General features: G+C 35.9%; 1 protein-coding gene across 2 annotated transcripts in view; it reads right to left on the bottom strand.

The window, feature by feature from the left end:
• LOC122808848 overlaps positions 1-27,733 on the bottom strand; it is a 769,817-nt gene that overhangs the window by 492,231 nt on the left and 249,853 nt on the right. Inside the window, exon 2 of one of the 2 annotated variants that reach the window (XM_044079944.1) lies at positions 6,511-7,702. The exons of the other annotated variant lie outside the window; for it this stretch is intronic. Coding sequence (XP_043935879.1) covers positions 6,556-7,695 — 1,140 coding nt within the window. The 5' untranslated portion in view covers positions 7,696-7,702 and the 3' untranslated portion in view covers positions 6,511-6,555. Of the gene's footprint in view, positions 1-6,510; positions 7,703-27,733 lie in introns of those variants that run through there. 2 annotated transcript variants of the gene reach the window in all.

A 27,733-nucleotide genomic window follows, 5' to 3' on the forward strand; every position in this document is an offset into this window, starting at 1 on the left:
CTAGATAGAGAAAGTAAAAGCAATAATCATATAAACAACTATAATAAGTAACATAACAACAGAGGATTTAACCCAATGTGTCAATTATAAAATATATATATCCCATATAGGTTTGAACTTTGTCGAAGCATCTGTGTTCTACACACATATTGTATTAAATCCAATTTGAGTAGAAGAGGGAGAGGCTTAGCCCACACCCTAATTTATTACTAAGTTACCATGCATTGTGAACATACATTGTGGCAGGTACTCAGCGAGCTATCCATCCTTAGATGGCTCATGCTGTTCTCATTTACTCATCTGAATAATGACTGCGGCTGTACTCTTCTTATTATATTACCTGGCTGTGGCTTCACCCTTCTTGTAATATTACCTGGCTTTTTGCATTATCAAGAATGACACAATAGTAGTGTATGTGGGTATATCATGTTACTGTTAGTGTAAACAAAAATGCTTGACAATGCAACCGTAATTCTCAAACCTTTCTGCAGACAAATGTATAGCATTGTCTAGCAGTTGAGATCCTGATTGTTCCTGATCAGCAGGCCTGTATTTTCATGTTCCAATATGACTACATGAAAAGACACCAATATTAGTCTGCAAGTTTAGTAAGCAGTAAATTCATCAGGGATTAATTTGAGGGGACACTTATATTATAGTTAAAGCACTTGACATTTGATAAGTTTATCCTCTCAATGATGCATTATATCTAGTCATTAACTGTAAAACAACTTTTTCTGAGAAATGTTGTAATGCCAGTTAATTATTTGAATTAAATATTTATATATACAGTCATAAAGCAATTACCAGGATAAATAATACTCTTGCAGTGCATGGATCACCATAACTATCCTCTGATGTTTGAGGAAAAACAAGCTTCTTAATCACATTTCTGACATAGTAAAGGTATTACTCCATAGTTTAAATACATTTTGTCTATTTACTGCAAAGTGGGTTAGGAATTTTAACCTGTAACATTTTCATACATAATAGTTTAAATCTTAGCAGCTTCCATTATTTTGATATGTTCTCCAGTATACTTTTTAAATACTATAATGAGCAGCTCCTGATGTTTAATTCTAAACTTTTATTCAATCATAAGATTACATTACTGGTGTTAAGTAAGCCAAAATTATATCTCCAGCACTTATTGTTAGCAGATAAACTCACTGGTTAAGTGTCAGTCTAAGCCGTAAGAGTTAATATGTGATATACATAGATGTTTGCTCTGAAAATGTGGTCAAGTGCACTGTAGTTTTACCTCTGTACTGTGTCTTTTTGATTATACAAAGTCCCTCTGAAAGTTGATAAAAGTGTTAACAACAAAACACTCAATCAAGTAATAACATTATAAGTAGTCTCTTGGATAAGGGAGATGTCTAAATTTTGATCTTGTTGTCTCCAGCCATGGGAATTGTCTTTGAAAAGCTGAAAAATGCAATCAGAGGAATACATTTAATGTCTACTAAAAAAATATTAATATACTTGTACATTGTATTGCATTTCAGTTTATGTTAAACATGAAATATGATGTGGTTTCAGAACTATTCATGTTTTTATTCCAGTATGACTTTGCAAATACTAATTTAAACACTGGTTTCGGACTTGAGTAGTCTAAAACATTTACACAACAATGGTATTGTATTATACAGTAATGTCAGTAAATAGTTTTCAACAGATGTTTGCAACATACAGTTATAGATTTTAACATGATGTTTATTAATGCCCTAAACTATTTTGAAATGATACTACCTTAATCTAAATATTTGTACCTTTTTGAAACCTGATTAGAAATAAGTATTATTGAATTACAATAAGATAAGAGTAAAGAATATATTTATATATTTTAGCTGATTAGATTATCTTAATATATTATTCAATTATCTTTATTTAAAAACTAAGAGGATAAGAGAAACTGATCCAAATATTATTTGTGAGGGTAGAAAGTTTGTTTGGTTAGATTCACTAACCAAACAAAGAGGTATATTACCTCATAGCGATAGGGAATGTTTTTTAAGGTTAAGAATTACAAGTTTGGAAGTTCTTTGTTTTTTTGTATTATATCACTTTGGTGTCACTCAGAAACATGCAAAAATCATACAAGAAAAACTTTTTGAATTCTGTATCCAAGATGGAACTAAAAATAAACAATATTTACATAAACTCACACATAAAACAAACTCAAAACTAGGAAATGAAATGTTTATCCATAAATGTTAATGGTCTAAATAATAGTAATAAAAGGAGTAGCCTATTCAAGTACATAAACCACAAATAGTCATCTTACAAGAGACACACTTATTAGATAGAGATATAAACAACTTAAATATTAATAATTAGACAGTACTAATAAACTCTCAATACAAAACAAAAAAAAGAGGAGTAGCTATACTACTTCGAAACTCAACTATAACACCTAAAATAATTACTACGCATCAAGATACATCAGGTATGTTTTTTCTAGCTTCAATAGAATTAAATAAGAGAATCTATATGTTAGTAAATCTATATTGGATCCCAGGACTAGGATTAAAAACAGTTAAACAGCACTTTGAAGAAATAATTCATTTAACTAAGGGTAGCCTGATATTGGCAGGATACCTCAACTGTATAATGAATGAAAAAGATACAGATTCTAAATATAAAAGAAGAAAATAACCTATCTCTAAAGCACTATCAAAATGTATAGATACATTGTATTTAAAAGATATAAATGAATTTGCAGAACCAGACTCACTAATCTTCACATTTTATTCTCATAGATATAAAACTAACTCTAGAATTGATAGAATATATATTGCCAATGACCTAATAACAAAAATTGACAAAGTCGAAATTATAAATTGTTCCTTATCTGATCATAATGCCATAGTCTTTGAGATAGAGCTTACACCATTTTATTCAAATCCCATTACTAGGATACCTTCCTATATCACAAAATTGACAGATTTCAAAGAATTTTATGAAGAAACAATCAAAAACTTTCTAGAAATAAATTACACAGAAGATATTTCAGAAATATATGCCTGGGATTCATTAAAAGCAGTTACATATGGTAAAATATTATCCTGGTACATAAGTAAAAGGAAGTTATGGAATAAATATATGCTAGACTTACAAAACAAAGCAGATAAATTGAAACTGGAAATACAAAAGGGTAATACCACTTAAGTTCAAGAACTTACACAAATCAATAAGAAGTATACAGAATTGTTACATCATAAGATTATGATTAACTTAGAAAATATAAAAATAAACTCATACTCTACTAATTCAGCACACCTGAGACACTTAACTAATAGAACAAAAAAAAATTAAATCTAAGCAAATAAAAGAAATATTTATTCCTAATACTAACAAAAGAGTTACAGAACTAAATGATATTTTAGAAGCATTCAGACTCCAATTTAACATTGATAATTCCATAAACACTCAAGATACACCTACTAAGGATATAAAAAAATACTTAGAAAATAATATTCATATTAAATTAACACAAGAACAAATAGACATTATAAGCAAACCAATCAACATGACATTATTAAAATCACAAGTTAAAAAGCTCAAGACAAATAAAGCACCTGACCCAGACAATATGCTACCAGAAATGTACAAATTAATACCCAATCAAGCCATATCCTTATTATTAAAAGTATATGATATAGCCAAGAAAGATTTGAATATACCACCCTCTTGGAAATATTCATTGATATCCCCAATTATCAAACCAGATAAAGATGAGAAGCAGTGTTCCTCATATAGGCCAATATCATTACTCAATATAGACTATAAGATGTTTATGGCTATATACGCAGATAGGATCAAACACTTTCTTCCTTTCTTAATTCACAAAGATCAAACAGGTTTTACTAAAGGAAGAAATACTTCAGATAATATTAAAAGAATACTAACATTAATAGATTATAGCAAACATAAAGTCCTAGATTTAAATGTAATCTCATTAGATATTAATAAAGCTTTTCATTCGGTTAACTGGAACTTTCACTAGTTTTAAAAGAATATAACTTTCCTTCTAATTTTAATAATCTTATCCAAATACTATATGAAAAATCTACCGCATATGTTAAACTAAGATCGCATAGATCAGGCCCTATAACAATCAAAAAGGGAACTAAACAAGGTTGCCCTTTATCACCATTGTTATTTGCATTACTCATAGAACCATTTGCAAATCAAACCAGATCAAACAATAACATAAAGGGCATTTGTATTAATAAAATGTTAAACCTTAAAATCCAACTCTTTGCTGATGACATACTATTAACTCTCTCAGATGCAAATGAGTCTTTGAATGCTCTATTTAACTCCATGAATAAATTTCAAAATATTTCAGGCTTAAAATTTAATGAAAACAAAACTAAAATTATGCCCTGTAATTGTAAAAAAAATAATATAAACAAAAGATTTTCCAAATATATAGTAACAGAAAGCAAATTATTATATCTGGGAATAAATCTACTCAATGAATTAACAGATTCTCTAATATTTAACTATAATAAAATACTAGAAAAATAGAACAAACAATTGGTTACTGGAATACATATATCTTTTCAACAGCAGACAGGTTATATCTTATTAAAATAATCATATTTCCCAAAATATTATACTTAATACAAAATTTTTCATTGCCACCTCCCAAATATATTATTCAAAGATACAATAAACTAATTTTAAATTTTCTATGGTTTCCAAATAAACCCCGTATAGCCTTAAATAAACATTTACCAGATTGGGAAGATGGTGGAATTAATTTACCGGATATTGATTTATATATTACCTCATCTGTTATTAAAAACATAACACTATGGTTAAATAATTCATACACACCTATATGGAAACAAGCCCATGAGCAGATTTACATAGAAATCAATTATAATCACATACAAGATAACTTAACAGTAACATCATCACCCCTTACATGGATGTTAAAAGATTATTTTTTAGGGAAAAGGAATAATATTAATAAATTGTCATCAAACTGTATAAGCTCTACACTTTCAGTGTTCAAAACATATATAAACAAAATACCAAATATTAATTCTTGGATTTTTCTTATTTTCCCTATAGCTTTTACACCAAATATTCTAGATACATTCCAAATATCTAAAATAAATATACTTAAAGAAGAAACATTACTCTTTTGGCATCAACTTATAGAGAAAAGGAAAATTCTAACAAATGAACAGATAATTTATAACTATAATATAAATAAAGACAATTGGTTGTTTTTACAAAAATCTAAGGCATTTTCTTATAAATAGAATAGAACAAATGTAACCTTCAGTTAGACATGAAGCTCCAAAACTCATTGAATACCTTATTCTTATCACAAAACAGCCTTATCAGGGTACAGGTTATTTGTCTAATATCTATAAAATTGTTAAAAAAACAAAAAAACTATTATGAAAAATCACACTGGGATTATTATACTTTAATAAACAACCATCCCCCAATTGAAGAAGAAAAAAGTAATATTCCAAAATCTTCCAAATTTTCTACATTATCAAAATACTGGCAATTATTCACTTGGAGATATCTACACAGACGTTTCTATATACCACATAGGTTAGTCAAAATGTATTCTATTGAAGATCAATGTTGGAGATGCCATACCAAGATAAAAGCAGATTGGCAGCATGTTTTTTTATGAATGTATATGTCTCAATATGTACTGGAAATCCATTAACTATTTTTTTCAGACTGTTTATAATGATAATTTTCAATTAACAAAGTCTTTAATTTTATTCAACTCTCCTATTCCAAACTGTGTACTAAAAAAAGACACTAAAATCCTATGGTCACTATTGGCAATTTCACGTAAAATCATAACTATACACTGGAAAAATGAGGCTTCTCCTACTTTCAAGGAATTTGAGAATTTAATAACAACAGTTGCTCACATGGAAATATTAACAGTGAAGGACAGAACTAAAAGATCTACTTCTTACTATTACTCTTGGATGAAAGTACTGGAAATACTCGAAAAGATCGAAGAAGATATATTATCTTATGTTTCTAACTTTATATAATATAGAATGTCAATGTTATTTGCATAGACACCAATGTAAATAGTTATATAATGGTTTGAAGTTAGTAAAGATTTAGAATTGTAAATATGTTATTTAGCTTTATTTCATGTAATATTTCTTAAGACATCTTATTTGAAATAATAAAAAAAATTTAGTAAAAGAAGTAAAAACTACAAATGGTGAGATGCAATTCATGAAATGGCAAAATGAACCACCTATATGTGATTGACTGAAGGTCCTGTCTGATCTACAGCTGTTGAGTCTACATTTTCTGTCACAGCATTATCCATACCTCTCAACTGTACAGATTTTCACAGAATGTCCAGATTTTTGCCTTATATTTTTGGTCCATTTTTCATAAAATTGTGGCTTTCTGGCAAATTAGTGGTAAATCATTAAAGACTGAAGCTGGAAAATAATGACAGACATTTGAATTTTCAACTTCATACCCTTCAGAAAATTCATGCTAATTCAAAACCTGTTATTCTATCAACTTTCTATGTTTTTAAAAGCAATGTTTAAAACGTGTCCATATCTGTGCCACTTTTTTCATGACTTTGTTCCGATTTCTTACTCTAAGAGGTTGAGAGATATGATTATGACCATGTTCATCTATAAATAACTGAAAACATTCCTTCATTGTATTGCAGTGATACCACAGTCTCCGTTCTAGAAATGTTTCTTTTATTTTCTTATAGTCAGCATCATTTAAATGGCTTTTGAATTTTACTATGTATTCCTGATTTTCAAATTCATCTTTGAAGATGACCTTTTTGAAAACTAGATAGTTTTTGAATTTCAGAATTATGTTTTCCCCTACTTTCTTAGAAAGTATATCTAGATCAGACTTATATTTTTCAGCATATTTTACAAGCATTTGTCTGTCATAAATCTTAAACTTTAGAAGCACGTCACACATGCAGAGATGGAAATATGCTCCAGTTGCCCATGCCCACAGATTAAACTCACTGGGATGGTAGTTAATATCTCCTGCAACAAATGTTATATGTTTGCTTATTTGTCTCTCTGATACATTGGTTTCTTCTTGTATTTTGCTGTTGTTGTTTATAAAAGTAGTAATGCGAGTGGCATAGTTTTCTATTAACTGAAGGAGTTTCATGCCCTTCTGAATGCTGATTTCTCTTCTTAATGCAAGCCCTACAGTTTCAGAAATCTCCTCTAACTGTGGATTGATAATGTTAGAAAGAACATCAAGACAAGCTAGACTAACAACTGTTCCTGCACCAACTAAAGGAACGGCCAGCAGTAATAACTTGGATTTAGACATAAATGATTTGCAAACAAAATCTGCTCCTAACATTGTCATGTTTTTTAAAATAGTGGATGAATGCTGTTTTTTAATTCCGTGGAATATTTCTTTTGTCTTTGTGAAGATTGTTTTCTTATTCCTGCAATGAGTTTCATTGTGTAGGTCGTCATCAATTTCTGCTACTAAGTCATATCTAAAATTGTATTGCTTGAATTCCAAGGCTCTTAAAACATCACATCCATTCTCTAGTAAATTTTTGAAGTTGTTTTCTTTGTAGTATGCATAAGTGGTTTTCTTATTCTTGCAAATATAATATAGCTCAATACCAACATCTTCAGCTGTTCCATCAATAATTGAACTGCCTTCATTTCCCATGTTTATACTGAAAAATGAAAAAAAAACAGCATTAATTTAAGCATTATTATAACTGCAGCCTTTTTCCATTTGGTAACTGTATAAGGCAACTGATACAAAAGTTTTCAGCCATGACCTCATTTGAATAACCAGTACAGATCGAACAACAGTCACTGTAAGGTTGACAAAGGAGAAATTAACGAATTGCAGATTACCTCTACAGCCAGACAGCACTGTAAGTATTAGTGCCACAAGGAAGTAAATAGTAGATAGCATGCATCAGACTTGAAACCAGACCACGAATACCTAACACCTGTACCATACAGCAGTGCAATTACATTTCAGAGTTATGCACGAAGTATTATAAATATCAATAATAATATTTAACAACACTTTCTATTTTCTCTTACATGACAGTTTAAACTTGTTTCTCAGCAAAGCAGAACATAGACTACTTTTAGAAATTAGCAGCTTAATCAGAAAATGTTTAGCCACCATTATTGTACAACATTCTTCTCTTTGAACCATGCAGCTTATACTCTCAGTCTAATAGATCGTCTACCTCTGCCCCTCCCTTCCCTAAAGAAAATAAGTTATCTTTAATCAGTGGCATATAGGTAAGTAAATCAAGAGCTTAGACAGTCTTTCTGAGATACTGTGACAACCCAGCTTCTCTAGGTTTAGAAAGAATATTCTGCATAACAAAATGAAATAAATAAAGATGTAGTATGGAAGCATAAAGGATCGAGTTTGCACTGCAGTTAAGGCCCTTCCATTTCTGAAATGTTTTTAAGCATTTTGCACCCTAAGACACCCAGGATTCTTTGCCAGAAAGCAGCCATGATACTGTCATCTGTGCCACATTTAATTCTTGGTCTGGACATACTTCATCTCCATTCAGTTTGCTTTCTCTGATCCTAGTATTTAGAATCACATAGGACTTATTAAATTGCTACACAGAAACCTGAGACCATAGTTGGTAGAAGGTCATATCGTCTTTTTCTTGTGTGCATATTACATAGATACTTTTTATTGCATACATTTTTCCTTAATTACATCCACTATTTTAATTTATTTAATTATTTATGCTGCAACATCATTGCTGCCTCCCCAAACTATTGAAAACTTCTGTTTCTCATCTGTTATTTTCCTTATAGTATATAAACTATGACCCTAGAATCCTTGCCTGTGCTGTCTTCTGTAAAGGGACCTCTCCATATGGCCTGCCTCAACAGGACTCACCTCCTAAGGAACAGTGTTGGCAAAAATGCCTCTTCTTAATGAAAACAGATCTCTTGCTCTAGCATTATTAAGAATTAGATTCCAAAGAAGAATGTCAGTAAGCAGACAGAGTCTCTTTGAGGTTACTTTAACATGCTAGCTTAGCTACAAAAGGTAGGCACCCAAGTCTTCTCATATGCAGGTCCATCTCCACAAGATGATTTCTAAGCTATAATACTGCATTCTTATTATAAGGCCATCCATTAACCCAAGTTTTCCTACAAGACAGAACTCTAAAAGCTGCACATTTAAAAGTACAGGAAGTTCTGCAACAGGAAGAGACAACGACATTAGTAAAGGTGTTCATAACACTAATGTTTTTTTTTTTTTTTGCTTTCATCAGTCAGAGATATGTATTCCAGTATAAGTTATGCCTTCTGAATCACGTCACAGAGATGCACATCTCTAAACAATAATATATTATTTCCCTTAAATTTAGATGGCTTTGTTTCCCTTTCCAAAGATACAACAAAATCAACAAGAATCATTTTCTAGATTTTGCAGCAGTTAAATGATTTGTTCCAAATCAAAACAGAAAAATCTGATCAAGTGGATATAACTGTCAGATACACCATAAACTATATCTAACCATTTAATGTCTATAGGAATCACATTAAGAGCTTCAAAGACAGTTTTCCTTAATTCTTCAAAATACAAGAGCAAATGACATTATGCTGAACTAAACAGTAGATGCAGAAGGAAGACAGAAACTGAGATCACTCATTGACTTCACATTTCATAAATATATTTCTCTCTTCGAAAAGCTCTACAATTTATTTATTTTTTTTGTATTTGATTTCCATGGAAGACCACTAATCTCCATGGACCATTCATTCATTTCTTTGTTTATTTTCTGTGTAGAGCACTGATCTCCATGGACCTTATGCAGTCTCGACCCAGGAACAGCATCTGGTTAAATGAGTTGCTCACTGTTATACAATGGAGGCTGAGGGGAATCAAACCTTGCACCAATGAGCCACAGGAAACAGTTCGTTAACAGCTCCTTAATCCTCTAAGGCAACTGACAGACCAATTTCTCAGCCAAAATGTTAATGTTTCATATTTATTAAGAACACCAAATCTAAGGACCTTATGGTAAATCTAATCAGCATGTTCCTCCTCATTGAGATCCATTTATTTTCAAGCTCATCTACAAGTTCCTTATAGTCATCTAATGGAGAAGGGAAATGAGTTGATTTTTGTTATCAGATTCCGTATTTACAAACATTGGGAAAACAAAATTAATCTGTGAACACATTTCAGCAAAAGTGTGAATGTTTCAGTCAGTAGAAGCAGTTCTTTCCTATACCATATCAATATTTGGAACAATATTAGAATGACTCCGCTATTATCTGTGACCACTGCCAGCAGCATTTTGATAATTCTGAAGTAAAGAGAGTTAATTAAAATTTCAACTTTCAGTGCTGAGTCTGACTCATCACTGTAGAGGTATAAGCCTTGACTCCTCCCTACATGACATAAACTTGATTACTGGCATGCAGAATGAATGACTAGGCCAGAAAGGGGTGTGTTTTTTGTTAGCTTTTTTCCTGTACTACTCAGTTGTGACCATCCTCCTCCTGCTATGATTGCTGCATCCTCTGGTAATAAAAAGAGGTGTTTGGAAATTTGGTTTATTCCACTGCACAGTCTGATCCTTTCTGATTATTTTTATTTAAATAATTGTTACTTGTTGCATTTTCTGTTGCATCAGCTTTAGCCATGTCCCATTTGCTTTCTTATTACAACTGTCTTCTTCCTTAGCTTGCCTCACATGCTCAATTCTATGGAGACAGAGCTAGTTATCTTAATAACTGGCAAACAAAAAAGTGCTGAACAGCATAAGCACTAGCCAGTAAAAACAAAACTAAATATATAAAATAACTGCAGCCACTCTGAAATTGACTATATAACATTGCATAATACTTTTGTGAAAGTTTCTTGTATTGCAATTTATTTATTTATCCTTTGTTGACTGGGCTAATCACACTAGTCTAGTGGCCTCTATCCTGGGGCACCTGAAGTGGTATTTATACTACTAGAGGAATTTTGACCATAGCATAAAGGGATTTCCCCTTCTCTTTTCAATATGTGCTGTGTGATCTTTTAAATTCCCCTGCGTTATCACCAACTCAGCCAGATGAAACCTCAGTTTAACATCTCATCTGAAGGATAACACATTCAGGAGTGTAACATTCACTAATGCTGCACTGCAGTGTCATCAATCCATCTATATGGTGTGGGAATAGAACCCACAACCTTCTGCACCAAAGGTAAGCATGCTATCTATTGCACCACTGACACTGTAAGTATAAAAAAGGGTACTTATATATTATCGCAACCAGATTTTCACGCTTGCGAAAGTCGTGCTGTGTCATGGAAAACAGTTGTATTAAGGTGGAAAGGGGAGTGTAAGCAAATTACAGCTAACGTACCACACACACAGTATGAGGCAGGGAGAGGAATAACTGTAAATTTGTTGACTCCTCCCTCGCTTGTCACACTTTTGTGGTGAACACCACTCTGCTGCTCCACAAGACATCTCCTGCTTTGCTGATTACAATCAAGGCTAAGGCAAGGTAATCAAAAACATTCCCTGTGAATGTTCATGGCCAGTACTCAACTTTTATTTTATTCTGCAGCATAATTTTAACCAGCTATGTAACTGCTATTTGGACCGTAGGGCAAATGTGCAAGTTTTAAACATTTACTTTTTGCATACAGTATTCCCTCTTTTCTGCAGTATCTAGGCCAGTTGTCTTGACCTTGCATTTTGCATACCTTTGCAGTATCAATTGCAGTCCTGTGGTGTGTGTGTGTTGAGGGAATCAACTAATATTTCACATTGTTTAGCTTTCAGACTTAAACTCGGGTTAGTAAAAACATAGTCATCCTTCACCATGTAAGGAATCACGTTCTTACTATCAGCAGCGACTGCTTATAAAGGTCTCGCTACTTGTCTGTAAATTCAAAATGTTTATAAATGACCAGAAGCTTCACTAAAGGTTTTTAACTGCCTAAAAATACAATTCCGATACTTCAACAAGCACTCACTTACTTACTGTGCATTCCTTGATTTTTCTTTCTGAAAAGAAAAGCTTCACAACTGTTGACAGAATGCAAAAGTCGCAAGCACAAAAATCTGGTTGCAATAATACGTAAGTACCAGAAAAAAGCCCTTATGCATTAACTTTATAGTCACAATGCTTTATTATGAACTTACATTTTAAAACTGCATTATCTAACCTAAATTTCAGCTCAGAATCTGTAGTTTTATGGGTATTTTGGGCAATTTCTATCCCTTTCATCTTTCTGTTTAAAAACCCATGTTTACGTGGTTTTTACACTTGTATTATCTCAGCAAGATCCTGCCTAGGCATCCTGCAGAGTTCTATAGCAGCAGAGAGAGAAAATGGAGACTTTGAGTGGATTAAGTACCTCTGTTTTGCTTTTCATTGCTTATTTTCACTAACCGCACTATTCCGAGCATTTTTCATTAACTTTGCAACTTATATGAACTGTTTTCTGAATTCTGATACTGTTTGCACTTTAAATGATCAATTTGTAAGTGTTTTCAACTGTTTAACTGTTGTGGGCTACACACTCAAGTGTGATAGCCATTTTTCTGCCTTGAAGGTGTTTGTATTGCTGTATCTGCTTTAATTCTTGAAAAAAAATACAAAAAAATCCTATCTCTCTACTCGTTTCCTGCCTTTCTATAACCAGTAGTGCCAATTTTTCAGATTTTGCTGAATTCTGGGCTGTTTTGTAGTTTGCGTGTTGCCCAGACCTTACTAAGATAGAATGAAGCTCCTCTGTTCATCAGTGAGAGTGGTGAGCTTTGAGTAGCCTATCTGTCACTGGAGGAGTGGTCTCAGCTCAGAATCTGTAGTTTTATTGGCTATTTTGGGCTAATTCTATCCCTTTCATCTTTCTGTTTAAAAACCCATATTTGCGCATTTTTTGGCTTGTATTAGCTCTGCAAGATCCTACCTGGGTGTCCTGCAGAGTTCTACAGCAGCAAAGATAGAAAAAAGAGACGTTGAGGGGATTAAGTACCTCTGTTTTGCTTTTTATTTCTTATTTTCACTAACTGCACTATTCTGAGCATTTTGTATTAACTTTGCAACTTATTTGAATTTTTTTTTTTTAATTCTGATACTGTTTGCACTTTAACTGATTGATTTCTAAGTATTTTCAACTGTTTAACTGTTGTGGGCTACATACTCAAGTGCGATAGCCATTTGTCTGCCTTGAAAGTGTTTGTATTGCTGTATCTGCTTTAATTCTTGAAAAAAAACCCAAAAAATCCTATCTCTCTACTCGTTTCCCACCTTTCTATAACCAGTAGTGTCTGGTTTTCAGATTTTGCTGAATTCTGGGCGGTTTTGCAGTTTCTGTGTTGCCCAGACCTTACTAAGATAGAAGGAAGCTTCTCTGATCATCAGTGAGAGTGGTGAGCTTTGAGCAGCCTGTCACTGGAGGAGTGGTTTCAGCTCAGAATCTGTAGTTTTATTGGGCATTTTGGGCTATTTCTATCCCTTTCATCCTTCTGTTTAAAAACTCATGTTTGTGCATTTTTTGCACTTGTATTAGCTCAGCAAAATCCTACCTGGGTGTCCTGCAGAGTTCTACAGCAGCAGTGAGAGAAAAGGAAGACTTTGAGTGGATTAAGTACCTCTGTTTTGGTTTTATTGCTTATTCTCTCTAATCACACTTTTTCAAGCATTTTTCATTAACTATGCAACTTATTTGAACTGTTGTTTGAATTCTGATACTGTTTGCACTTTAACTGATCGATTTTTAAGTGTTTTCAACTGTTTAACCATTGTGGGCTACACATTCAAGTGAGATAGACATTTTTCTGCCTTGAAAGTGTTTGTATAACTGTATCTGCTTTAATTCTTGAAAAAAAAAAATCAAAAAAATCCTATCTCTCAACTCATTTCCCACCTTTCTATAACCAGTAGTGTCCAGTTTTCAGATTTTGCTGAATTCTGGGCTGTTTTGCAGTTTCTGTGTTGCCCAGACCTTACTAAGATAGAAGGAAGCTTCTCTGATCATCAGTTAGAGTGGTGAGCTTTGAGCAGCCTGTCACTGGAGGAGTGGTTTCAGCTCAGAATCTGTAGTTTTATTGGGCATTTTGGGCTATTTCTATCCCTTTCATCTTTCTTTTTAAAAACCCATGTTCGCACGATTTTTGCTCTTGTATTACTTCAGCAATGGCCTACCTGGGTGTCCTGTAGAGTTCTACAGTAGCAGAGAGAGAAAATGGAGACTTTGAGTGGATTAAGTACCTCTGTTTTGCTTTTTATTGCTTATTTTCACTAACCACAGTATTCCAAGCATTTTTTATTAACTTTGCAACTTATTTGAACTGTTTTTTGAATTGTGATACTGTTTACACTTTGATTGATTTTGTAAGTGTTTTCAACTGCTTAACTGTTGTGGGCTATACATTCAAGTGTGACAGCCATTTTTCTGCTTTTAACGTGTTTGTATTGCTGTATCTGCTTTAATTCTTGAAAAAAAACAAAAAAAAAATACAAAAAAATCCTATCTCTCTACTCGTTTCCCACCTTTCCATAACCAGTAGTGTCCGGTTTTCAGATTTTGATGAATTCTGGGCAGTTTTGTAGTTTCTGTGTTGCCCAGACCTTATTAAGATAGAAGGAAGGCTCCTCTGATTATCAATGAGAGTGGTAAGCTATGAGCAGCCTATCTGTCAATGAAGGAGTAGTTTCAGCTCAGAATCTGTAGTTTTATTCGGCATTTTGGGCCATTTCTCACCCTTTCATCTTTCTGTTTAAAAACCCATATTTGTGCAGTTTAGCACTTGTATTACCTCAGCAAGATCCTGCCTGGGTATCCTGTAGAGTTCTACAGCAGCAGAGAGAGAAAAGGGAGACTTTGAGTGGATTAAGTACCTCTGTTTTGCTTTTTATTGCTTATTTTCACTAACCGCACTATTCTGAGCATTTTGCATTAACTTTGCAACTTATTTGAACTGTTTTTGAATTCTGATACTGTTTGCACTTTAACTGATGGATTATTTATTTATTGACATTTGTTGACCGGGAAAGTCCACTGGGCCAATGACCCATTTTCAGTGGAGGCCCGGGGAGAAAAGCTCCATACAACCACAGAAATTTTACATAACACAATACAAATTGAAGTAGATATACAAGAAAATACATATTATAGACGTATACAATACAAGAAAATAAACACAGTGTGTTAGATTTTTAGTAATTTTGTTTGTATATTCTCATAAGTAAGAGTACTGTTTAATCAATTCTGTTTATTCAGCCACAGAAATAAAGAAAGCAAGAGAGATTGGATACGAAGACAGATAGTGTAAATTGCAACTATATTAAGTTAGTAAAAGTATTTGTAGTGTATCGTGGCCAAAACATTTAAGGTGGTTTAATTATATGACTACAAGAACAGACAAGGTTATTGAAATAGTGTGCTTTTAGTGCAAATTTAAATGTTTTTAAAGAGTCTAGTTGAGTAAGAGAAAGAGAGCACATTACAAAGTTTGGCAATGGCATGGGAATAGAGACATTGTCCAGCTCTTTTGTTGGGTTTAGTTATAGTTAAGAGTTGTTTGTTAGAGGACCTAAGATGCTGAGTAGGGGGGTGTGTTTGTATTATAGCTTGAAGGGTTGGGCAGAAGTTTGGATTATTTAGTAGTTTGTTGATGAGAGTAAGTTGGGAGTAATGTAGGTAATGAGAGAACTCAAACCAGTTTATTGATTTAGAACTCAAACCAGTTTATTGATTTAATGGCCAGGCAATAATGTGTGTGAGTCGGCATGTTGGAGACAAACTTGGCTATTTTATAGTAGCTCGACTACAGTTTGTTCAGGAGAGATGTGTGTAAGTTAGTGAAAATGGGGCAATCATAGAGGAGGGAGGGTAGAAGTAGATTATTAACTAGTTTCAACTTGGTAAACTTGTCCAAATAGAGTTTATGCCTATAGAGTTTGCCAAGCTTAAAATGGGTCTTTTTGATTGAATGGAGTATATGATTCTCAAAGCATAGTTTGTCATCAATTGTGATGCCAAGTAGTTTGGCTGTTTTTACAATTTCAATTTCTGTATTGTTTTGAGATAATATTTTAAAGTCTAGAGTTAGAGGTTTGGTTGTGCAGAGGGAAAGTTTTGATTTTTTGGGATTAAGTAGCAGTTGAGCTTCGTTATGCCAGGATTTGATGGAAGTAAATGCATTTTGTGTTAACTTTAGGAGATCTAAGATGTTGTTAGAGGATGTAATTATTGTCGAATTGTCTGCGTATTGAATGAGTGTACTTTGCAGGGATGCTTTATGGAGATTATTAATAAATATGTTAAAAAGCAAGGGCCCAAGAACAGACCCTTGGGGAACGCCTGTGTTGTTGAGTAGGTGATTGGATTGCTTACTTTGCCATCTAACAGATTGTTTTCTGTTGTGTAGATAGTTATGGAACCAGGATAGCGTGTGTGGGGAGCAGTTTATGGTCTCAAGTTGTAAAAGTAGTTTTGAGTGGGACACTGTATTAAAAGCTTTTGATAGGTCTAGCAGGATCACTGATGTTAGTAGGTCTGCATCAGTAGCTTTGTATACAGTGTTGGTAAATGACAGTAGGGCTGTTGTGCTGTGTGCTGACCGAAAACCATGTAGGGTGGATGCAAGTAGGTTATTGCCTGTGAGATGTTTTAGCAATTGAGAATGAATACACTTTTCTAAAATTTTAGATAGAGGTGGAAGTATGGAGATGGGCCGGTAGTTAGATAGATCACTGGTGTTACCGCCTTTGTGAAGGGGAGTAATAATTGAGTTTTTCCATAGTTGTGGGACATATGATTCAGAGATTGATTGATTAATGAGAATGCTAATTGGAAGAGCTATAGAATTTGCTGCACATTTTAGGTATTGAGCTGGAAGGCCATCGGAAGAGGGGGAGCATGGTTTTAGTTTTGAGAGCAGTTTACGAACTAGAGAGGTGGGTACTGGTTATAATGTAAATAGAGGAGTGGATGGGTTTTTGTTGGAATTGCAATTGATGTAGGGGGAGTGATTAGAGAGTGTATTGTCATTTATGTTGCCAATTATACTTTTGTTAGTTTGTAGAGAGAAACCATTAACAAGTTTTTGGATAGTATCAACACAATGAGAATTGAAGGCTTGGGCAATTTCTTGAGGGTCTTTGTCAGGAGATGGGGAGGGGTAGTGTTGAGTAACAGGATTTAGGAGAGAGGAAACAGAGTTCCAGAACAATTTGGGGTTATTTTGTTGGGTAGTGAGTTTAGTGGAGAAATAGCTTTTTTAATCATTGATGATTGCTTTTTAGCATTGATATGGAGTTGTATATATCTGAGTTCAAGTTGTGGGGTTCTGTTTCTATGCCATTCCTTCCAGGCTTTATCCCTGAAGGTAAGTAACTGTTTAGTTTGTTTAGTTATCCATGGGGCATCGTTAGGCTTTACTCTTTTGGTACGTGTGGGAGTAAGACTGACTAGAATATCTAAAAAGACTTTATTGAAGTAGTTGACTGCTTCATCCAGTCGTAGAAATTTGGTATGGGACCAGTTGTGGGTTTTTAGAGGCTCTAAGAATAGTTGTTCATTGAAATGGGTAAGATTTCTAGTTGTTCTTAGACAATGCAGTTTGTCTATTTGAAGTTGAGTTCTATGGGTGTAGGCAGGAAGATGATCACTAAAGGTATTGGGTAGGGTCCCTGCCTTGGTGAATTTTCGAGGGTGTGAGACAAGTATCCAGTCTAGGGTTGATTCTGTTTGCTTTTTTACCTTATGAGTGGGGTTAGAGATGAGTTGAGTAAACCTGTGCAACTTAATACTATTTACTGGGGAGTCAGAGATGAGAGTTTGCCAGTTTATATTTGTGTTGCCAAGAATGTTGGTTTCATTTGCTATATTGAGGGTGGTCCAGGATAGTAGATCTTCCAGAGTAGATATGTTTTGACCTGGGGGAATACAGACTATAGCAATACATAATTGTTTTCTGTTGTTGATGTGAAGGTTAACTAGTAATAATTCCATATTTCCGAATGTTGGTATAGGTTTATCATATGGTGTAACAGCTAAAGTATCATGGCAGATTAATGCGACACCTCCACCTTTTTTATGTAGCCAGTCATTTTTATGTATATTATATCCTGGAGACATTATTTCAGTGTTAGCGATATGTGGTTTTAGCCAGGTCTCTGTGGGTGCTACATTATCTGGGGAGAAGTGAGAGAGCCAAGCATGGAATTCAGTAGTTTTGTTACAGATATTGTGTATGTAATTTGTATAGAAGCATAGGTTCTTGGCATTAGAAGAAAGATTTTGGGCAGAATGGCTGATTGGTCCAGGGTTGGGGTGAATGTCGCCACATAGAGAGAGGGCCTGGTAGTGGTATGTAATTATGGAGGGATGCTGAGTAATGAAAAGAGGCCTATGGTGGGGGGTACAAATTAATTTTAGTTTGATTATGATGACAAAGGATCTAATTTTTGTAAGGTGCCAAGTAGGGAAGTTGAATAAAGAGGATAAGATGTCAGAGAAACTATTGGTATTAGTGTGGGGTGCAATGGGTGATGTGGAAAATGTTAAAGTTGGGGAGTGGAATATAGTATGTAGGGAGGTAGTGTGGGATAGGAAAAGAAGAATGGAGGTAAGGGAGATTAAGATAGTACAAGGTTTTGATGTATAGTACATGTTATGAAAAGGTTGTGGTACTATAGTTAAGGAGAAGAATGAGGAAGATTCAGGAAGGGAAAATATTTAGAAGGAAGATAATTAGGGTGGAGTGAATGGGAGGATATTGGTTTAGGTGTCTGGGAGATTGATTGGGAGTTAAACAGGAAAGGTAACAGCTTATGGAAAGTATAAATATAATTGATGTAGGGGTGGGTGGGAATGGGGGTAGGGGAGAGGAGTGGAGTGAGCCTGAGCAGAGCGAGGGTGAACGGAGCAGGCAGAAACCTTGAGGCAGCTTGCCAGACCAAGTAGAAACAATCAGTTAATGTGTACCTCAAGACAGTGGAGCAGTTAAGAATAGGCAGTTCCTAGAGGTAAGAAAAATGCATGTAATAGTAACCTAACACATACTGCATTATTAGTTCTGTATAGTTTTGCAGCTCTTGATATTAGCAGTTGCTAAAAAGAGAGAAGAACGGAGAGAGAAAGTTCAAGTGTTTTCAACCATTTAACTGTTGAGGGCTACACACTCAAGTACAATAGCCATTTTTCTGCCTTGAAAGTGTTTGTATTGCTGTATCTGCTTTAATTCTTGAAAAAAACAAAAAAAAAATACAAAAAAATCCTATCTCTCTACTCGTTTCCCACTTGGGGTTGGGAGGGTGGCCTAATGGTTAAGGTGTTTGCCTTACAAACACAAGGTGCAGGGTTTGAGTCTCACAAGGGATAACAATTGGCTAGGCTTAAAATGGCTCGCAAGTGCAGTTAGCTTAGTACTAACCTATGAACCTATGAACTTATTTTCTATAACCAGTTGTGTCCAGTTTTCAGATTTTGCTGAATTCTGGGCTGTTTTGTAGTTTCTGTGTTGCCCAAACCTTACTAAGATAGAGGGAAGCTCCTCTGTTCATCAGTGAGAGTGGTGAGCTTTGAGCAGCCTATCTGTCACTGGAGGAGTGGTTTCAGCTCAGAATCTGTAGTATTATTGACCATTTTGAGCTATTTCTATCCCTTTCATCTTTCTGTTTAAAAAAACATGTTTGCACATTTTGTGCTCCTGTATAACCTCAGTAAGGTCCTACCTGGGCATCCTGCAGAGTTCTACAGTAGCAGAGAGAGAAAAGTGAGACTTTGAGTGGATTAAGTACTTCTGCTTGGCTTTTTATTGCTTATTTTTGCTAACCATACTATTCTGAGCATTTTTTATTAACTTTGCAACTCATTTGAACTGTTTTTTGAATTATGATAGTTTGCACTTTAACTGATCGATTTTTAAGTGTTTTCAACTGTTTAACTGTTGTGGGCTACACGCTCAAGTGCAATAGCCATTTTTCTGCCTTGGAAGTGTTTGTATTGCTGTATCTGCTATAATTCTTGAAAAAAACAAAAAGAATCCTATCTCTCTACTCATTTTATGCCTTTCTATAACCAGTAGTGTCCGGTTTTCAGATTTTGCTGAATTCTGGGCTTTGTAGTTTCTGTGTTGCCCAGACCTTACTAAGATAGAAGGAAGCTTCTCTGTTCATCAGTGAGAGTGGTGAGCTTTGAGCAGCCTATATGTCACTGGAGGAGTGGTTTCAGCTCAGAATTTGTGGTTTTATTGGCCATTTTGGGCTATTTCTATTCCTTTCAACTTTCTGTTTAAAAACCCGTGTTTGCGCAGTTTTGCGCATCGCAGCGCCGTTTAACTAGGGTTAAACTATTCCTGGTGCCAGAAAGTCTGCTCTTCAAATTTTCCCTTAGAACTAGCCAGTCTTTGAGTTTTAGCACTGTAAACTGTCTTCTTTGTGCTCAGGACTTGTTCAAAACTCATTGCAAGAACTAAATAATCTACATAATACTGCAGCACTCAACTTTCCTCACTTGTCAACAGGAAAACAGGTTTTAGTACTTAAAATATAAGCACATATCCAGGCATGTCTAAGGATTAACTCCCGGTGTTTTCCCCTGTCCACTTGATGAATCTGGGTATCTTGGGGCAATGTAGCAATTGCCTCATGGACACTAACAACCCTCTCCTCCTACCACCCAACACCACAACCTGTGAGAGATGCACTTATATAACCAAACTGGAAGTCAAGCTCTCTCCAACCAAGACTGGGCTAGTCAGTCAAGAGGAGAAAGTAAACACATGCACCACACCACACTCAACACATAGCCCATCAAAACTTTCACCACCTAAACCCACACATAGTAACATAAAACACCTACATTCGCAGAGGCTCTCAATAAAAATCTGCCCAAACAGAGACCTCCAAAACTGAAACACAAGCAAACACCTCTCCAACACCATCCAAATGACACAGAGCCCACAAAATCATTGTGCCACTCAACCTCAGCCCATAAGGCAAAACAACGTACCGAACAAACTAGTCATAGGTGACTCTATAGTCAGGCACACTGATGTCCCACTCACCAGGCTAAACAAGGAGAACATTACTGTCAGCTGCCTGTCGGGTGCCAGGATCCACCAAATAATGCATGCACTCAGGTCACTCCACAACAAGTACAAATATGACTCTGTAATTTTCCATGTTGGTGTGAATGACCTAAGACGTACCTCCCTGGACTACATGAAAAGAGTCATGGAGGTGCTCTCTGATCATGTAGCCCAGGCAGGTATTCCCTAGCCCTGAGTAACATCCTGCTATCGCCCAGAATGATACCACAGTACAAAGACAAAATGATTGGCTAAGCTTCTGATGTCATTCTAAGGGGATCCAGTATCTGTCTGCCTGGGATGAAATGCTTGACAGACCACAATGCTTTGTCAGAGATGGCCTGCACCTGTCACCCCTGGGATTCCAGATACTGGCTAAGGCTCTTGCCACACCTATAGTGCCTTTTTAGGCAAGGTTCCAATGACAAACTCACCACCATAGCAGGTACAAGCAAGCAAAATCTGAGAGTAATGCTACTCAATGCTAGAAGTCTAAACTTCAAAATGCACTCACTCGAGGCACTCCTTAAGATAGAGAACATTGACTTCTGTGCAGTGACAGAGACCTGGTTCAAGGCTCCAGAGAGCACCCCTGCATTACCAGGCTATAATTCATACCACACCTTTCGGCCACCTAACCTGGACCAAAACACTAAAGGAGGAGGTGTGTCCATATTCGTTAAGGATATCCACACCTCCAGGCTAGTTGCTTAACATAATGCATCCAAAATTATTCGAGTGCAACTAACACTGTGCAAGACTGCAATACAGGTTGTAGCTTGTTACAGATCCTCCGCCATGCCCCAGGATGCCCACTCCATGTTTCTTGATATATTGGACACCATTAAGGTACTGCACAATACCCTAATAATGGGAGATATCAACTACCCCACCATCAACTGGGAAAACTACTCATGCACTAACTCATTTGCTCAACGTTTTCTGGAGTTCATAAATTCCAACGTCTTGGATCAGCTTGTCCATACCCCCACCAGGGGCAACAATATCCTGGATCTGGTCATTACTAATATGGGTAACCGATGCTCCATGCCAGTGGTCAACTCCTCGCTGGTCAGATCTGACCACAAGCTAATCACCCTAGACATCCATATCCTGCCCCACCCCCCATTAAGAAACCTACTGTAAAAAACTTCTCCAAAGCCAACTTCATGATTCTTAAGACAGAAGTGGCAAACTTCACAACACCCATTCAGACGGGAAGCAGCGGTACAACTGCTGAATCCTATACAAATTCACTGTTTAAGTATATACACGAGTGCATGGATCATGCCACCTCCAACAGAAGCAAGACACTATCTTCCAAAAAAAGAAGCCAATCTGGTGCTCCCTTGCCATAAACAAACTCTACAAAAGAAGGAAGAAGCTGTTGCAAAAAAGAGTAAAATCTCATGATTGCCAGAACTCCCTGGTCAGCCTCAGCAAGAAGCTGAGATCCCTCATAAAATCCTCCAAAGCTAGTTACACTTATTCTAAAGACAACCACAAAGTATTCTACAGCTATTTCAAGAATCTCAATGGCAACACTCAGATCTGCTCTGAGCTACAGCACAATGGCACTAGATATACAGAACCAGCTGATATCACCAACATCCTGGCTGATAGATTCAGTGCAAACTTTACCCTCCCTCACCCCCCAAAGGGCCAATCTCTATACCAAAAGAATGCAAAGCCCCTGTAATGATAGACGCACAAGTAAAGACTGCACTCTCCAAAGCCAAGAACACAGCATCCATGGGACTAGACAACATCCTAGGCTGCATCCTGCATAAACTCCAGAACGGAATGGCACCCCACCTAAGTACCAGGTTCAATCATAGCCTCACCTCAGGCTTTGTACCTTCTGAATGGTGCACAGCGACAGTTATCCCACTCCACAAAGGGGTGCCACCACGGACCCTGGGAACTACCACCCCATTAGCCTGACGAGCCTGGTCTGCAAGGCCATGGAACATATCATCATTGAGCTTATAAACAACAACATAGGTAACCTCCAAACTCTGTACCCCACTCAGTTTGGGTTTGTAAAAGGCAGATCATGTCTGCTAAACCTGACTGACTTCTTTGAAGCAGTCACCAGAGCCATGGATGAGGGTAAGGTGGTGCACACAGCCTATCTTGACCTCGCCAAGGCTTTCAACACCGTAACCCACTCTGGAATTATAGATAAATTCACTAGACTGGGCATAAATCCCTATGGCACAAGATGGGTGGCCAACTGGCTCACCGACAGAACCTACACAGTGAAAGTAGCCGACTCCAAATCCAAATTCAGACCAGTGACAAGTGGAGTACCACAGGGTTCAGTCCTGGGTCATCTCCTGTTTGGTATTTACTTCTCAGAAGTCCAGGCTAATACAGCAGGTCTTTGGCTAATGAAGTTCACAGATGACTGCAAACTAGGAGCCATAATAGAATCACCTAATGATGTGGGCATTCTACAAGGGTCTACTTCACGTTGTCGAACACCGACAATATCGAAGCTGATATTATTGGCACCAAAATAGCAAAAGCAGAAAACATTGAACGTTTAAATGGAAATCTTCATAAGGGGAGATTTCTATTTAGTTCAATGTACTGCAGTCTTGGAGTTGGTATATTTAAGTAGCAGGGGGTGCAGGGGGGCTTGCCCCCTGCATAGAGCAAGTTTTGTGTTTGTTTGGGTTGTGTTTTTTTTTTTGTTGCCTTTCAATGTTACGGCATTTCAACATTTTGGTGTCAATTATTATGTTGTAGAACATTTCAGTGTTCAACAACATAATATAAACGCTTCTACAAAGGGACCTCACTGAGACTGATGCTTGATGTCAAAGTCATGGCCTCAAGCTCAATGCCAAGAAGTACATTGTCATCCCCTTTGGGAAAAACACTGTACCTATGAACTACCACATAGGCAGTAGCCTACTAAACACCAAATGTGTGATAAGAAACCTTGGGACACAGGTGGACAGTAGCCTCTCCTTTGATAATCACATTTCCACAGTAGTCAGGAAATCCTTCTACATGGCACACCTCATCACAAAGGGGTTCTCCTCCAGGTAAAAAGAGGTAACTGTTCCTCTCTACTCATCCCTCATCAGATCCATTATAGAGTACAATGCCATATTTGGCATGTATCTCACAAAACACCTACAACAGCTAGAAAGGCCATAGAAATACCTCACTAAGTGGATTACTGGCCTTAAACATATACCATACAGACCGTCTCAAAAAACTCCAGCTCTACTCCGTTGCATATCGCCTCCTCAGAGGTGACCTCTGCCTAACATACAAAGCTATGTCAAACCCAGATCTGTTGGACATGCTACACTTAAAGAAATCCCAATCCCTCAGAGCCACACACTTTATGAATCAAACCTTGTCACCACAATAAACAGAACATGCTGGAGGGATAGATTCATGTCTCAGAGACTTCCCATGCTCTGGAGCAAACTACCCATTCATGTCAAGCAAAGCTCCTCATTGGCCCTCTTTAAGAAAAATCTTGACAACTGGATAGGAAATTGGAAAAAATGATAAGCCTCCAATTTCAGCTGCCACATAAGTTCCCTAAACTCCAATCCAGGAAACTTATGTGGCAGCTGAAATTGGAGGCTTATCATTTTCCTGGCCTCAATAGTATGTTATATATTAGCTGTTTTTTAAAATTGAGAAGCTTAGAGAGGTAAGGTTTATCTATCGAGGAGTGGACATCATCTTCTATGGTAGTCCCAGTTCCTTTCGTACCTGTTGATGCATTCTTAGTACTGGCAGTTAATTATTCTTATTCCGTTTAGGGGTACTCGCTTAGCCTTGTTGAATTATTTTGTCATGTTACAGATAGGGTGGGTAATGTGGTCTTATATGTTAGTTCTCTGGATCAAATTTATGTACATTTTAAAATGTTTTATGAGACATAGCATATATTTACTGACGATCAGGTTTATACCTTCGTGGTCATAATTAAATTGTCAGTATACTGATATATACATATATATATTTTCATTATTATTCATTTATTATTCAGCATTTATACTATTATTATCATTATTATGTTTATCATCATTATTTTTGTCATTATTTTTGATTTTATTCAATATTGTATTTAGTCATCGTTGTGGTTATAATGTTATTCCTTGTATCGGTGCCTTCAAATTGAGTGGAAGGAGGGGGGTGTTTTTGAGTGATTTCATTTTATTTCAAGGGATTTATTGCAATGGCGCGATTTTGTATAGTCTGAGGAAGTTGGTGCAGAGCGCCGAAGAAAAGCTACACCGAGTTGTTTGGCTTAAATTAAACTATTGATTTTCGTTTATTGGCGTTCAGCATTTTTTGTATGCTACTGGATTTGGAATACTGAGTCCGAGGATATCGCTGGTGTGATTGTGTGTTAGCAGTGGCTACTTTTTGAGGAAATTGGAAATTCACACAGGGGATCACTTCTGTGGCTCTGCTCAACAGGGGCACAGGAAAATAAATTCTTGGGTGGTCAAAAGCCAGGGAACTTTTTTGGCTAGGCTTATATAGGCCCTAGGGCCGATAGCCTAGTACCTAACTATGAACCTATGAACCTATAAATTATGTCATCCTCAAGTCTAAATACCAAACCCTATTACCATTGCCACTATATCATGGCTAAAGAACCATTTAATAGTCTTACAATAATGTTAGCAATTTCCATCCCTCTAGAATGATTAGCTTTGTAACTGCATGAGGGGATTCTATGGTTCTAGATAAACATTTCCATTGAGCACGTATTGACGCAGCAACATTCATCTTTATGCACTACACCCAGTATGCTGTTTATGTTCTTTTTATAACTATAACTACATATATAGGTAACCCCCTTTTTCTTATTGTGTACATGGGGTTGTGGTATCACAGCAACAGTGTCCAAATCACCTACAGAAAATTTGTATACAAGTGTGTGTGTGTGTGTGTGTGTGTGTGTGTGTGTGTGTGTGTGTATATATATATATATATATATATATAGAGAGAGAGAGAGAGAGAGAGAGAGAGATTTTATATATATCTATATATAGGAAGCCAGAGCTTTAACTAAGGTGGGGTGAAGAGGGCAGCTGCAGTCCAAGCTGTTAGGAGGCATTACTCTCAGGTGCTGATGGTGCTTGATTGCAGCACTGATATTGATTTAGTTTGTTTTTTGCTCAAATATTTTTATTAAGGAAAGAAATAATTTGTAATATGACAACAATATATAAAACCAGAAACATAATTTTGAATAAGAATAAGAAAATACATCAAATATTTACAATCTTTACAAAGGTGTGAGAAAAAAATCATAAATATTGCAAACAAGTAAAGCAAATTTATATAAAAATCATAAATTATTTCAAACAGAGTTAGAGTCCATTCAGAAAATCTCAAAAAGAGATGAAACCTTTATCCAAGACTTTGGATGTATTCTAAGTTCATTTGTTCTGGATGGTATTGATTTCTGAAGCCATGAGGATAAAGGAATGCTGATACTGCATTCACAGTCATGGCAGAAGTGCTCAGAAGGTAAGGATGCCAACATAACTATAGCAAGCTGTTTGTTACAGTTGCAGTAAGCAGTTTGGTACAGTGACAGATCTTCAATTTAGGAAGCGCTTTTTGTTTTTGTCACCAAGGGTGCCAGCCTGAAGAAGGATGTAGGATGGCCTAGGTATAATTGTGAGTGAACTGCTCTCTTCTGGACAATTTTCAGGCATAACATAAGCCTTAGGGGTATGAATAAATGCAAGACATCTGGGCAGTTTTCACTATCTGGTCAACAAACATTTTTCTTTTGCAAGTGGGAATAAACATTAGTGTCTAGAGAAAATTTAAAATGACAGTGGGAACATGTAAACTTCACACAGACAACAATCAGTGGTCAATATTAAACTCTAGACCCTGGAATTCAGCAGCATAATTAACCACTAAGCCATTGTGTTGTCCATACCTGTGCAACCAGCTCCTATCCAGGCTTTTTGTGTTTGCCCTTGCAGCTTGGTAGCAATCATGCACTAATCTTGAATTTTAATTTAAACTAGAATAATGAATGACTAGCTGTACTCAGAAGTTAGGCTTCTAGTCTCATTTAATCGCAGTTTATAATTAATAGTTCCAGAATCAGGGTACTGTCAGAAAATGACACTTATAGACATTATCTTTCAATTAATTCAGATCAAATTATTAGTGGGTGGGATTCTAAAGGAGTTGGGGTGGTAGTCATAGTCATTACATAGATGTGCTATGGCTATTTGCACTGTCTGGAATGAACGTGGCTCAGTGGTGATTAAGAAGCCACTTACGCTACCTATGGCCATGAATAAGGTTATACAAATTAAGTCATAATGAGTTTTAAATAAATGAGATATGATTTAACACAACATATGCTAATGGAGCATTATTGCGTGTTTGTAATTCATAGTGGAATTTTCCTACTTTTCTACAGCAGCCACAGATACATTATATAGAGAGTCTCCTATCCACCTTGCAATCCATGAAAATGCTGTCACTTACTGCTGGCCTTGCTATTTCTAGGTGTGAGTTGCTTGTCTTGGCTGAGCCAAAACCGCTTGCACCCTGCATCTCTTACCAGGCAAGAAGACAGAGATATGAGCAGAGGATAATTCATTATAACTTTAATAATCTGGAGATATTTGA

Source organism: Protopterus annectens, chromosome 1.part1 (genome assembly GCF_019279795.1).
Source record: "Protopterus annectens isolate FY-2018-M chromosome 1.part1, PAN1.0, whole genome shotgun sequence".
Classification (NCBI taxonomy): domain Eukaryota; kingdom Metazoa; phylum Chordata; order Ceratodontiformes; family Protopteridae; genus Protopterus; species Protopterus annectens.